The 14,914-nt window shown below is 44.4% G+C and overlaps 1 protein-coding gene across 1 annotated transcript in view; it reads left to right on the top strand.

The window, feature by feature from the left end:
• Positions 1-2,125: 2,125 nt before the first annotated feature.
• smtnl (smoothelin, like) overlaps positions 2,126-14,914 on the top strand; it is a 30,308-nt gene continuing 17,519 nt past the window's right edge. Inside the window, exons 1-2 of the mRNA XM_079224831.1 lie at positions 2,126-2,236; positions 2,452-3,349. Coding sequence (XP_079080957.1) covers positions 2,597-3,349 — 753 coding nt within the window. The 5' untranslated portion in view covers positions 2,126-2,236; positions 2,452-2,596. The remainder of the gene's footprint in view (positions 2,237-2,451; positions 3,350-14,914) is intronic.

The raw sequence follows: 14,914 nt of genomic DNA, 5'->3' as shown, positions 1-14,914 counted from the left end.
CACACTGTTGACAGTAAGTAGGAGGTTGGAATGTCTAAGTATTTGCATGAGTGTGTCTATTGCGCACACACACACACACACACACACACACACACACACACACACACACACACACATACACACACACTTGCTATCTGGTGTTGAATGTTTGCTCGGTCGGGGTCCGGTTACAAGGGGGAGGTGGTGGTCCTCAGCAGCCGAGAGCTCGACTGTGTGTGTGTGTGTGTGTGTGTGTCTGTGTGTGTGTTTGTCTCGTGCTGCGTTTAAGCACACTACAGTAGGATCTAATGGAAGATAATAGAATGTGTTGGAATGTGTTGGTGTACACCTGTTGTGTACAAGTACTAAAAAAACACTCTACAACATGTAATAATCATCATATAAGTACTGGCTAATTTTGAAATGCAAACAGTATGAGCCATGGATCAAACCACCGACCTTCTGGTCCAAGATGACCCGCTTAGCTGCAACCACCTCAACTTTAACCTTAAAGTTACTACGAGGAACTTTCATGTAGTGTTGGTTCTGTCGCCCCCTGTGGACTAAAGTGGTAGTGTCTCTGAGCACCAGGGTCCCTTTAGAAAACCTCTCATTCTACTGCAGCAGGTCTATAGAGGACCAGGACTACACTGAGGTCTATAGAGGACCAGGACTAGACTGAGGTCTATAGAGGACCAGGACTACACTGAGGTCTATAGAGGACCAGGACTAGACTGAGACTATAGAGGACCAGGACTAGACTGAGACTATAGAGGACCAGGACTACACTGAGGTCTATAGAGGTCCAGGACTAGACTGAGACTATAGAGGACCAGGACTACACTGAGGTCTATAGAGGACCAGGACTACACTGAGGTCTATAGAGGACCAGGACTAGACTGAGGTCTAAAGAGGTCCAGGACTAGACTGTGACTATAGAGGACCAGGACTACACTGAGGTCTATAGAGGACCAGGACTAGACTGAGACTATAGAGGACCAGGACTACACTGAGACTATAGAGGACCAGGACTACACTGAGGTCTATAGAGGACCAGGACTACACTGAGGTCTATAGAGGACCAGGACTAGACTGAGGTCTATAGAGGTCCAGGACTAGACTGTGACTATAGAGGACCAGGACTACACTGAGGTCTATAGAGGACCAGGACTACACTGAGGTCTATAGAGGACCAGGACTACACTGAGACTATAGAGGACCAGGACTACACTGAGGTCTATAGAGGACCAGGACTACACTGAGACTATAGAGGACCAGGACTACACTGAGGTCTATAGAGGACCAGGACTAGACTGAGGTCTATAGAGGACCAGGACTGCACTGAGGTCTATAGAGGACCAGGACTAGACTGAGGTCTATAGAGGACCAGGACTACACTGAGGCCTATAGAGGACCAGGACTACACTGAGGTCTATAGAGGACCAGGACTACACTGAGGTCTATAGAGGACCAGGACTAGACTGAGGTCTATAGAGGACCAGGACTACACTGAGGTCTATAGAGGACCAGGACTACACTGAGGTCTATAGAGGACCAGGACTAGACACAGTTCCTCGTAGTAACTTTAAGTTTACAAGTAGAAGTATTAAATATCAATACATTCTATGTGGAATATAAATGTATCTACTTGTGTCTGTTTGCTACACGTTGAGCTTCTATTTGTCTTCAACACTTTACTCGTGTTCTCTTTCTTGTTAAAATCTTAATCCTGTTATGAATTACCTCCATTGACACTAATCAGGTTATGATCCCGTGTTTAGTCGTGTATTTCTTTTTCCCAATAATGGGAAAAGAACGGGACGAGAGAAACACTGCAGCAGGGAAAGGAGAGGAGGAGAGGAGGAGAGGAGGAGGTGGAGAGAGAGACGAGGAGTTCTCCTTCACACAGTTTACACAACGCATGGCTCTAAAAGCCCCGCCTCCTTCCTCCTCCTCCTTCCTCCTCATCCTCCTCTTCCTCCTCCTCACATTTACTACTCTTTCCATGTTGTTTCTTCACTCCCACCTCCTCCCTTTCTCTCCTCCCTCCTCCGGGCCAGAAGAGAGAGAGAGAGAGAGAAAGAGAGAGAGAGAGAGAGAGGAGTGATCGACCTGAGAGTTTAAACAAACCAGAGAGCGCCGGCAGCACAGAGCTCACACACACTCTCACACTCCGCTCACACACACTCTCACACTCCGCTCACACACACTCATACAGCTGTTCGGCGCTTGAGGGAAACTCTGCAGAGCGAAGGAGGTGAGTGAAGATTACCTCACCGCTGGGTTTTTATGGCAGTTCTGAAGCTTAGCTGGCTGGAAAAAAGATGCTCGCTTTCTCCTTCAATTGTTCATTTCAGCACAAATGAAAATGTTGCACTGTAGCCGCTTCTCTTTCTTTCATTTCATTTTGTGTGTGTGGGATCTTTAAAAGAGTTTGACAGCCGTTCGGTCTTTTCATTTTTGTTCTTTCAGAAAAGAGTGAGACATCTGGACCTGACGAGCTAATTGACAGCTGGAGCTGAAGGATTAGGGATAAAACAGACCCGACCTTTCACCTCCCCGACCCGCTTTCGGAGGAGGATCTCCCTCTCGGACGCCGGAGGTCGTCTGGAGAAGGATGGAAGCCCCGACCCTGGCTGAGATGGGAGAGCCGTGTCACCCGGAGGGCGAGACGGTGTGCGCGGCGCTGGCCCGCTACGAGAACACCCTGCGGGACGCCATCAGGGAGATCCACGTGGACGTCAGCGCCTTCAAGCTGGGCATGGAGCGCCGGCTGGAGGAGACGGCGGGCCCGGACGGGCCCCTCGGACGAGCCGTGGCTCAGCTGCAGCAGGAGAACCGGCAGCTCCGGGGTCAGCTGGAGGCGCTCACCCTGCAGGTGGAGCTCCTGAGCGGGATGGCGAGCGACCGGAGCGCCTTCAACAACAACAACAGCAGCAGCAGCCACCACGGCGGTCAGAATCACAAGAATCACCTCAGCGACATTCAGGAGATAAGAGAGGTGATCTACGGTAAAGGTGAGGCTCACACTCAGAGCCAGGCTCTCCTCCACATGCAGTCCTGCAGCCTGGGGGGTCAGGTCCAGTCCTGCAGCCTGGGGGGTCAGGTCCAGTCCTGCAGCCTGGGGGGTCAGGTCCAGTCCTGCAGCCTGGGGGGTCAGGTCCAGTCCTGCAGCCTGGGGGGTCAGGTCCAGTCCTACGGCGGCCTCGGGACCCAGTCCGGTCCGGCGTCCCCGCCCGTCTCCTTCTCATCCTCCCCGAGCTCCAGCAGTCCTCCCGTGGGCTCCAGAGTCTCCTCCGTGGTGACGGGCAGCAGCCCCTCCGCTCGCTTCTCCAGCCGAGCCACATTCGCCGTGTCCAGCAAGACTAACGTGAGTAGCCCACTGCATGCTGGGAGAGGAGAGACGGTGGAGGTTTTCATTAGAGGTCCCTATACAGCGGTGCTATTGGTCTGATGTAGTCAGGTGAAGCCGATGCGGAAGTGTCTTAAACTTGCATTCTCTCTCCTGAACATCACCTCCTCTGGTTGTATAGAAGTATATGCTTCAAGTGTTAAAGCTGCATTGTCTCTACTGACCACTAGGTGGCAACTCCTCTGGTTGTATAGAAGTATATGCTTCAAGTGTTAAAGCTGCATTGTCTCTACTGACCACTAGGTGGCAACTCCTCTGGTTGTAAAGAAGTCTATGCTTCATGTGTTAAAGCTGCATTCTCTCTACTGACCACCAGGTGGCAACTCCTCTGGTTGTATAGAAGTATATATAAATGACTCATTCCCAATTCTTCCCAATTCCAATCTCTAGTTTCAAGTCTTCTTCAATACAGCATGATGTTCATTTAGTAAATTATGGTCATTTAGAGTCAAACAGACCATAAAGCAGGGGACGCTTTAGGGGCGGGGCTACAAGGTGATTGACAGGTCTCTACAGAGACGTATCCGGCGTCTTACATCACACCTTCTCAGTCCTAATATGGTATCTTCCATTCATCGGAGCTAACATTAGCAGAATATGTTAGCACATCATTAAGTAGCGTTAGCACATCTATGCTACGCTAGCTGCTGATTGTATACTGAATGTATTTTTAGCCAACAATTTCAACCAATATTTTTTTTATTTTAGCTTATTACTCTCAATTATTTAAACTTTTAGCTCGAGGTACAAGTACCCCTGGTTTAAAATCCGCTGTTTCACAAGAACTGTCGACATCTCAAGTCTCAAGGACGCTCATCCAATTTGTAGCCCGTGTCCTCCTGGGACGCACAAGTACCGACCTGCCACTTAACTCTGTAGCAGTGATGGAAATGTAATATACAATAGCAGGAGAGGTGGGCCGATCCCGTGAATTACGAGGTCATTTTCCTTGTTGGGAAACTACAGGGCCGCTGCGGTGAAGAGCCCTGAGTTTGGCGTTTGACTGAAGCGCCGCTGCGTTGCGGCCGCGTGGTTTGTTGTCATACGAGTCGCTCGGCTGTGTCACTGCGGTCGCACAATAGCCGCCGGCCAGGAGGCTTTTAAGGATTTATGAAGAGCGGTAACACGAGTCCGCCGGGCTCCTGGGAGGTGAGGTCAGTGCGGTCTCGTGGCTTTTCAGTGCCGAGTCAAATATGTGAAGTCAGCATTGTGAAATGTGGGCCGCGGGTAGTCGTTAGCGCTGTCATCCTCCTGTCCAGCTTTTGAGGAAACATTGAGCTTCACGTCAACGATTACAGGGTTCCGCTTTGAAAAGATTTCCAGCCGCCGTTCTTGTGAAACCTTTTATAAACTTTACTGAATAGATATATTTAAAAAAGAAGCTTCTTTTTCTGGGTTGCGTCACAGTTGGATGTATTTTCGTGTGTGTCTGGGTTACATTATGTTGAATGAGTGCATCAGATGGTGACCAGATGGCCCGTGTCTGTGTTTCAGGACTCGTTTATTATCCCTGTAATGATTCCCTGTCACCTCGGGATGCTGCTCGACCTTGTACAGTAGCTCCTTCAGCTCGACTCTGATGACACCAAAAAGAGAATCTGCTGACCTCTATATACTCCGTGGTCCCCGCATCACTACATACAGCAGATGATGAGCGTGCAGTTTCTTTCTGTCCCGTCCTCAGGTGACTGAATATACATGCAGTGTTGCTGTGTTTGTAAGCATTCAGGGACCGCAGGAATTGTGATATTGGCAAGAAGGAAGGAAAGAAAGTCCTTTAGCAGCCTTGCATTGTTTATTGTTGTTCAAAACAAGAGCTTTTAAGCCCAAAAGAGGCCAAACACACTGTTTCCATCACAATATGTCTTCTTGAGTTGACAAGCAATGTAATGGAGACACCAACTGTGTTTTTGTTTGTACAAACATATACCCATGTCCTTCCTAATGTTTAAAAGTAGGTTTGTTTCTCCTTCCGACAAGAAACTGTTGGCCGTTGGTTTGTGTATAACTACTATGTGTTGCAAATTGCTGTAAAAAACAAGACGCATATCCTGAATGCGCTGTATACGTGTCCAAAGAATGCTCTTAAAACCTGAATATTATCAGAATGTCACACGTCGTAATCGGAAAACGCGCCATTCGAAAAAAGTTGGAACATCCAAACAGAATATTCTGTTTACATGACGCGTATTAAACTTTTACTTCTATACAACCAGAGGAGTCGCTCCCTGGTAGTCAGTAGAGAGAATGCAGCTTTAACACATGAAGCATATACTTCTATACAACCAGAGGAGTCACCCCTGGTGGTCAGGAGAGAATGGAGCTTTAACACATGAAGCATATACTTCTATACAACCAGAGGAGTCACCCCTGGTGGTCAGGAGAGAATGGAGCTTTAACACATGAAGCATATACTTCTATACAACCAGAGGAGTCACCCCTGGTGGTCAGGAGAGAATGGAGCTTTAACACATGAAGCATATACTTCTATACAACCAGAGGAGTCACCCCTGGTGGTCAGGAGAGAATGGAGCTTTAACACATGAAGCGTCAGCTTCACTCTTTAGAACCGTAGCATGGGCATATAATAGTCAGTGTTACCTTAATTCCCGGCAAACCTTTTCTTGCTTTGCGAGGACTAATAGTCTGATATCAGCCAGTATGTCAGCCTGGAGGGTTTTCTACCAGATCAATCAACAGCGGTTATATTTATTACCAAAAGTAAACGGTAAAACCACAGACATGAAATCACATGTCAAACTGTTTTGCTTGACAAGTACCTCAAAGCCACAGTGGTGAACTTGAACGGCAGGAAACAATGGTCTTTATTTCCAGGGTTAGGGTTAGGGTTAGGGGGTTAGGGTTCCATTAGTCCAGTATTGAGATTGTCTTTTTTAATATATGTATTTTTAGAATATGTATTCTGTATTCTCTCGTTCACATTGTGATATTTCACATTTTTGCAACCAGTTTTAAATATATTGAGGTCCTGATTTTCCAAAAGGGTTCGTGCTGCAACAACAGCAGAGTGTTCAATATCAAAAGGTCTTGCACAATATGTTCACATGCACACATTCAGGTACAGATCAGTCTCACAAAATAGTTTCACAATCACATGCATGCACACGCACACATTATGCAAATGATCTGTGCGCCATGCATCTTTAATTACCAAACTATGTGGCGGATACAACGGAGGAATGTTATCTTCTGTGAAATCATGTGGTCAGAGCTAAGCGACACAAGGGCACCTTTGTTTCCGTGTGTGTCTGCGGTGGGAGATCCCCCGCTGTCAGCCACACACACCGCTGCACAGACACACACATCGGATCAAACGCCAGAAAACACGGGGAGATGTAGGCGCACAAAGGTCCACTGTTTGTTGCTTCTCTGCTCACGTCGCGGTAATTAGCTTCTTCGTTTTTTTGGGGGGGGATTTTGACGCGCTGCCGTTGGAATCATAATTAAAAGCTTGTTCTTCCGGCCACTTCCTCACCGGTCTGTGCAGCACAGCAGGTTGTGCGATGGTCACGTCACGCATCTGGCGGTTGTCGAACATGGACACAACTGACTCTCAGGACGAAAAGTTAAATGCCAATGGAGAGTCAATTCGGATTCTTTTACGAGGTGAACACGCACGTTAAACTTATCCACGTTACTATGCAACGGTCAGAGCCGATGACGTAGGTTTTAAAGAGAGACTGAGACCACTTATGGTGGGGGGGAAGGGGAAGCAGGTCGGTCCCATCGAACAAACGGGACTTTCAACCACGAGACAGGTGTTCAACACCGTGTGTGCCAAAGAGTTGATGTCGTTTTGTTGCCTAAAGCTTACGTTTGTGGTGTTTTTCCTAAACCTAACTCAACGGTTTGGTTGCCTAAACCTAACTCAACGGTTTGGTGGCCTAAACCTAACTTAACTGTTTTGTAGCCTAAACGTAACTTAGCAGTTTTGTTGCCTAAACCTAACTTAACGGTTTTGTAGCCTAAACGTAACTTAACGGTTTTGTGGCCTAAACCTAACTTAACTGTTTTGTAGCCTAAACCAAACTTAACGGTTTTGTGGTCTAAACCTAACTTAACGGTTTTGTGGTCTAAACCTAATTTAACGGTTTTGTGGCTTAAACCTAACTTAACATTTTTGTGACCTAAACCTAACTTAATGGTGTTGTGGCCTAAACCTAACTTAGCGGTTTTGTTGCCTAAACCTAACTTAACAGTTTTGTTGTCTAAACCTAACTTAACAGTTTTGTTGTCTAAACCTAACTTAGCGGTTGTGTTGCCTAAACCTAACTTAACGTTTTTGTTGCATAAACTTAACTTAACAGTTTTGTGGCCTAAACCTAACTTAACAGTTTTGTTGCCTAAGCCTAACTTAACGTTTTTTGGCCTAAAACCTAATTTAACGGTTTTGTAGCCTAAACCAAACTTAACGGTTTTGTGGTCTAAACCTAACTTAACTGTTTTGTGGTCTAAACCTAACTTAACTGTTTTGTAGCCTAAACCAAACTTAACGGTTTTGTGGTCTAAACCTAACTTAACTGTTTTGTGGTCTAAACCTAATTTAACGGTTTTGTAGCCTAAACCTAACTTAACTGTTTTGTGGCTTAAACCTAACTTAACATTTTTGTTGCATAAACTTAACTTAACAGTTTTGTGGCCTAAACCTAATTTAACAGTTTTGTGGTCTAAACCTAATTTAACGGTTTTGTGGTCTAAACCTAACTTAACTGTTTTGTGGTCTAAACCTAATTTAACGGTTTTGTGGTCTAAACCTAACTTAACTGTTTTGTGGTCTAAACCTAATTTAACGGTTTTGTGGTCTAAACCTAACTTAACTGTTTTGTGGCTTAAACCTAACTTAACATTTTTGTGACCTAAACCTAACTTAATGGTGTTGTGGCCTAAACCTAACTTAACAGTTTTGTTGCCTAAACCTAACTTAACAGTTTTGTTGCCTAAACCTAACTGAACAGTTGTGTTGCCTAAACCTAACTTAACGTTTTTGTTGCATAAACTTAACTTAACAGTTTTGTGGCCTAAACCTAACTTAACAGTTTTGTTGCCTAAACCTAACTTAACAGTTTTGTTGCCTAACCTAACTTAACGTTTTTTGGCCTAAAACCTAATTTAACAGTTTTGTTGCCTAAACCCTAACTTTGCTTTTGAAACATAATGTCGTCCCTAAAAAGAAGTTCTGAGGGACACAAAAAACAACCTGACAATTTGTGTCTCTCTACACAAAACCAATATATTACTTGTATAATTATTTCCTGACTATTTCACAATCCGCTGTGAGACTCAAACGATCGACATGACGCACCGCCGGTTAATGGCTCCTCTCAAGGTAAAGCTGCCCGCTCTCCAGCTGTTACTGTGCACCTGCACGTGACATGCCAAGCTGTTTCAACAGGACACACACCTGCACACACACACACACACATACCTGCGCGAACACACATACACACACACACACACACACCTGCAGCACGTCAGCATGACCTTGTTAGCATCTGGATGAATTACGAGTACTTTCTCTTGGGATCCAATGAAAAACTTTGTGCTCGTTAAGTTGTGTAAAGGTGTGTTAAGTTGTGTAAAGGTGTGTTAAGTTGTGTAAAGGTGTGTCGGTTTATTCCGCTCACTTGGCTTTTATTGACAAAAACATTCACGATATTTGGGAAATGTTGTCATGTTTCGCCGCCTCTGATCCACGTTTCTGATTCAGCACATCGGAATTCGCATAAAAAATACTTGAATTGAAACCCAGCTGTGTGTTTAATGGTGTGTGTGTGTGTGTGTGTGTGTGTGTGTGTGTGTGTGTGTGTGTGTGTGTGTGTGTGTGTGTGTGTGTGTGTGTGTGTGTGTGTGTGTGTCCCATCTGGAAGGTTTTTGAGGTCTGCAAAGAGGCAGCTGGTGGCTCTTTTCTATCCTCTAATGGTTCTGGGCAACAGGAATTAGTCAAGATTAGGATTAGGACAAAGACCTAAACCTCCTCAACAATGTCTCCTCTTCCTCACACACTTTGCCACACACACACACACACACACACACACACACACACACACACACACATTCACGTCAGCAGACAACGCGGTGTTGCCAATTACAGTGGCCAAGGCGGCCGCCTCCATGGGTTCTCGTGCTCCATTGGGAATACATTGAGTGAAGGATTCCGGCATCAACCCTCCGGTCTGACTCACTCCTCCCGTCCTCTCCGCCGCTCGTCTCACCTCAACAAACCTTTGAGGTTTAGAAAGTCTGACCTTAATGATAGAAAATAGTCATTTCAACATGATTATTGTCACTCTGGTTATACGAGTGCGAGTAAGAAAGAAAGAGAAATAAATGGTTGATTTTAAAAGACAGTAAAATATAATAAAATAAATAAAATAACATCAAAGAAGAAGAAAAACAACAACTAAAGGTCCACTTATTAGTTTTCTCCCATGACTTTCAACAACATCTCACCGTCTTCATCAGCAGAGTAATTCCTTTGGTCATGTGACAACACGGTGGCCATCTTGTGGTGAGGTATCTCGTGGTTGAAAGCTCCGGAAGAAGCAAGTAAGAGGATCTCGTGGTTTTGTACCACACAGTCTTTACCACACAGAAAGGGGCGGGGCTTAGCCTTTCTATAAAAAACTGAGATGTTGGCGTTTACCGATGCCATCGAGGTGCATTGTGGGAAATGTAGGCTCCAGTTTTTTTGGAGCTTGGCGCTCTGAAGAGTCGGGATATCTCCTCTTCCGCCGCTTCAATTTTCACCGTTCTCGTTCCGAGTTGCATTGTGGGAAATGTAGGCTCCAGTGTTTTGTGAGTCCTTTAATCTTTTGAAAATATAATGCTGGAGTGCAACTTTAATTAAGATTTATGTTTGTGGGAAACAGTTTTACACCAATAATGCCAATGTTTGTTTTTCAGGCCAAACTAAAACTAATTAATAGTTTTATGGACTAATACGTTAGACGACAAATGTAGTCTCAGTTACGAGCTTTACCGTATCTGAGGTTATGACTGTAACATTTCTTCCTCTTTATCGTTATATTTCTCTATTTCTATATCTCTGGCACACGTCTCTAACAAATACCTTTCCGGACCGCTCCTGTACCGCTACCGCCGAGAATACCACATTCCTCTTCCTCCGCATGTTTGTGTCCATCAGCAGATGAACGGATCAGATTAGACGGTTACTCACGATTCCCTATCGACCCGGAGACTGGGTGCGCTTGATTTATGGCTCCGCGCAGCACTTGCTTGCATCACAAGTTGCGTAAGAGGTGAAAAAGTTGAGTTCTGGAGCAGTCGTGGGAGTGTTTTCTGGTACTGGGGCTCAAAGTGCAGGCTGTAGAGGCGTCGCACCAGCTTCCTCTGAAAGGTGTCGCACGCGGCGGTTGCGGTTGGACATCGGCGACTCGTTACCGCGCACGTGGTCTGAGGTTTTCCTGCTGTCGTCAGTGCGGTGCCACCGAGCAGACGCTTTAGTCGTGGTGGCCGGCGTTGAAGAAGCAGAGCAGGAAGCGACGGGATTTATAGGAAATGTGGTTTTAATTTTGAGAAACATCTGTACTCATAACGCCGCGTCTGCCAGACAGAAGCTCCACATTGTCTCCACCCGTGTCTCATTTCTTAAAGCAATTGTACAAAACTATGAAAACCTATGAGTCCTTTCACAATAAAGCTGCTACGAGACGCTCTGATTTAGATCAGAAAGAAGATGAAATACTTAGTTATGTTTAATAAAGATGATGAAATACTTAATTATGTTTAATAAAGAAGATTAAATACTTAGTTGGGTTTAATAAAGATGATGAAATACTTAGTTATGTTCAATAAAGATGGTTAAATACTAAGTTATGTTCAATAAAGACGATGAAATACTTAGTTATGTTCAATAAAGACGATGAAATACTTAATTATGTTTAATAAAGATGGTGAAATACTTAGTTGGGTTTAATAAAAATGATGAAATATTTAGTTATGTTCAATAAAGATGGTTAAATACTAAGTTAGGTTCAATAAAGATGATCAAATACGTAGTTATGTTTAATAAAGATGATGAAATACTTAGTTAGATTTAATAAAGATGATGAAATACTTAGTTAGGTTTAGGAAAATATTGTTTTTTTGGTTAAATTACCTACGGAAGAGGAATTACTTAATATCTGACATTAAGTGATAGGTTCTCGTTCCACACGGGACCCGAACAGCCGTCTCCTGGTGTTAAAGAACTGTTTTCTTTACCCGTCCACCTCCACTCCCGCCCGCCCTGTATGTTTTTTTTATTGGGAGTTTTTATACCGTCTACTTCGTGATTACGTGGATTACACTGCACTTGATTTCGTGGGATACCTACAAATTACAGCACATTACTTTTCGTAAGTATAGCTACGAACGCTGTACGAGAACCGCCCGTGTGAGTCGCTACAAATTCCAACAAGTTGTACTTTGCCTCCCTCCGTTCCCTCCCGTTACCCATTATCTCCATCTCCCACCGACGTTACCCAACCTCACCCCGATGCTATCTGCTTCTGCTCACACACTCTGCAGCAGCTCAGCCCTGCAGCGTTCAGTCTGGGAACAGTGTGATGGATAGATTGTGTGTTCGGGGCTCTAAACTCTGCAGATCCCAAGTCCAAACTGAATTGCACTGTGATTACTGGCTGCTGCTGCTGCACACGTTTACCTTCACAGAGCTTCCTTTGGCTTCAACAGGGTTCTTACGGTCATGAAAAACCTGAAAAATTCATGGAATTGTTTAAATGGTTATTTCCAGGTCTGGAAAAGTCCTTGAAAAAAATAAAATCCCAAAGGTTTTGGAAAAGTCATGTAAATGTGTTATATTCATGTGTTCTTCATGTGGGTCTTTTAAAAGAAAGACTCAAAATATAAGCAGGCATACATACAGGTATCTATATAAATGTTTATTATTTTAATCAAACTATTGTCTCATTCATTTGAGTCATTTAAGGTTTACTGTATGCTTTGTATTCTCATTGTTAGTTTAAATACTACATTTACTCACTTTTTACTGTTTACACCCAGATTTCACTAAATGTTTGTCATGGAAAAGTCATGGAAATTTGGTTAAATCATGGAAATGTGGTTAAAAACCATGATATTTTGGTTTAAAGTCATGGAAAAGTCATGGAAGTCCATTGGTCAAAATGTGTATGAACCCTGTTTAAGTTAGAGGAGATTTCTCGTGAAATAGTGACACATTTCAATCAAGTTTTGCGTAAGCGGATACGAGTCGGACATTTTTGTTGCGTCGTAAACGAAAACTCCTCGGATCCTTTTTAATGGTGGACACACAAATTAAATTTATGCTAAGGTTAGAGCAAGTAACGTAGGATTACATATCTAGAAAGAAGTGGACGGGTCCAACAAACACTGCGTGTCCCAAAGTGTTGTTGTGGTTTTGTTTCCGAGACCCGAACGTTCATTTTTTTGTAGCGTAACTTCGTCCCGATAAAGAACACAATGCACTATAATTTGTACGTTTCTCCCGTAATCGTGGGCCAGGACAGGTGAAGTAGTTAAAAGGAGCGACCGTCTGCATACAGAGAAGATCAGGGTGAATGGGTGGCTAAAAAAAACAGGACTTTCACCCAGGAGACTGCTGTTATTGTCCTGTGTGAAAATCAAAGTTGATTTATTTGCGACACGACCGTATTTTGAGGTTATTTTAAACTTAATCAGGTTATTTTGTTGCCTAAACACTGAAGGAGCTGAACTGTTTTATTGATACGTAGAATCTCGAGGCCTAATATGCACAAAAGTATAGAAGTAACCCCAGCACATAACTGTAGAGAACACATTTAGGCCAGTATCAAGAAATAAACGTTAGCTGCAGTAAGCCAACCAGCTACATTTCTTTTTTTTCCTTGTTTATTCAAGGTTAACCCTTTATCTGTAGCTTTTGGCACCAGCTTTCATCCAAACTCTTAAGTAAATGCATGAACATTAAATATTAGTTAAATCAGCAAAGCATTGCAGATCAATACATGTGATTGGATGTTCCTGATCAGCTAATGAGAGCAGCATGTGATATCAATCAGCTAACTCGAGCGCGACTTTAATGTTCTGCTTGAGCTAACGTTCTGCTCCAGTCGCACCATCAGGAATGTGTGGTGCAAGAAAGACAAACACTGATGAAGTTGTGTAATGAGCAGCTTTTGATGGAACACATCCAATCAATTATATCCTGCAGAAAGGTTGTAATGCTTTACTGAAGCATAGGGAGTCATTTAACTGCCTCATATGACTATGGCAAATTATAATGAAGTTTGCTGTGTTTCATGAATTTTTTTAAGTAACTTTATGTCTTTAAAGTTACTACGAGGAACTGTGTTGTGTTGATTCTGGCGACCCCGGTGGACTAAAGTGGTAGTGTCTCTGAGCACCAGGGTCCCTTTAGAAAACCTCTCATTTTTAGACTGAGGTTTATAGAGGACCAGGACTACACTGAGGTATATAGGACCAGGACTAGACTGAGGTATAGAGGACCAGGACTACACTGAGGCCTATAGAGGACCAGGACTAGACTGAGGTCTATAGAGGACCAGGACTAGACTGAGACTATACAGGACCAGAACTAGACTGAGACTATAGAGGACCAGGACTAGACTGAGGTCTATATCAGACCAGGACTACACTGAGGTCTATAGAGGACCAGGACTACACTGAGGTCTATATCAGACCAGGACTACACTGAGGTCTATAGAGGACCAGGACTAGACTGTGACTATAGAGGACCAGGACTACACTGAGGTCTATAGAGGATCAGGACTAGACTGTGACTATAGAGGACCAGGACTAGACTGAGACTATAGAGGACCAGGACTACACTGAGGTCTATAGAGGACCAGGACTAGACTGAGGTCTATAGAGGATCAGGACTAGACTGTGACTATAGAGGACCAGGACTACACTGAGGTCTATAGAGGACCAGGACTAGACTGAGACTATAGAGGACCAGGACTACACTGAGGTCTATAGAGGATCAGGACTAGACTGTGACTATAGAGGACCAGGACTACACTGAGGTCTATAGAGGACCAGGACTAGACTGAGACTATAGAGGACCAGGACTACACTGAGGTCTATAGAGGACCAGGACTAGACTGAGGTCTATAGAGGATCAGGACTAGACTGTGACTATAGAGGACCAGGACTACACTGAGGTCAATAGAGGACCAGGACTGCACTGTGACTGGTTCAGGACCAGCTAAAAGTCCCTCACGGTAACTTGAACCTTTACCAAATACCTTACTGAGTGAGAGGAGAGAGCATAAGGTGTCGTGTTGTTTATCTCCATGACAAAGACTCTTGACATTTACACCCGTCTGTGGAGGCTCTCCAGGCCGAGCCGGCTCTGATAGTGTTGACGCACACCCTCTGGTCTCTGTGTGTACTCTAGCAGCACCCATCCATCCATCGTGCACCCGTCTCTCTCTGCGGCCCCTTCCTCGCCCTTTCTACCCCTCCCCCAATATCTCCTCCTCAGAGCCCGGCTACTTT

This window comes from Taurulus bubalis (genome assembly GCF_910589615.1).
Source record: "Taurulus bubalis genome assembly, chromosome: 10".
In the NCBI taxonomy this organism is placed as follows: domain Eukaryota; kingdom Metazoa; phylum Chordata; class Actinopteri; order Perciformes; family Cottidae; genus Taurulus; species Taurulus bubalis.
The sequence above is the reverse complement of the archived record's forward strand: the minus strand, read 5'-3'. Positions and strand labels throughout refer to the sequence as shown.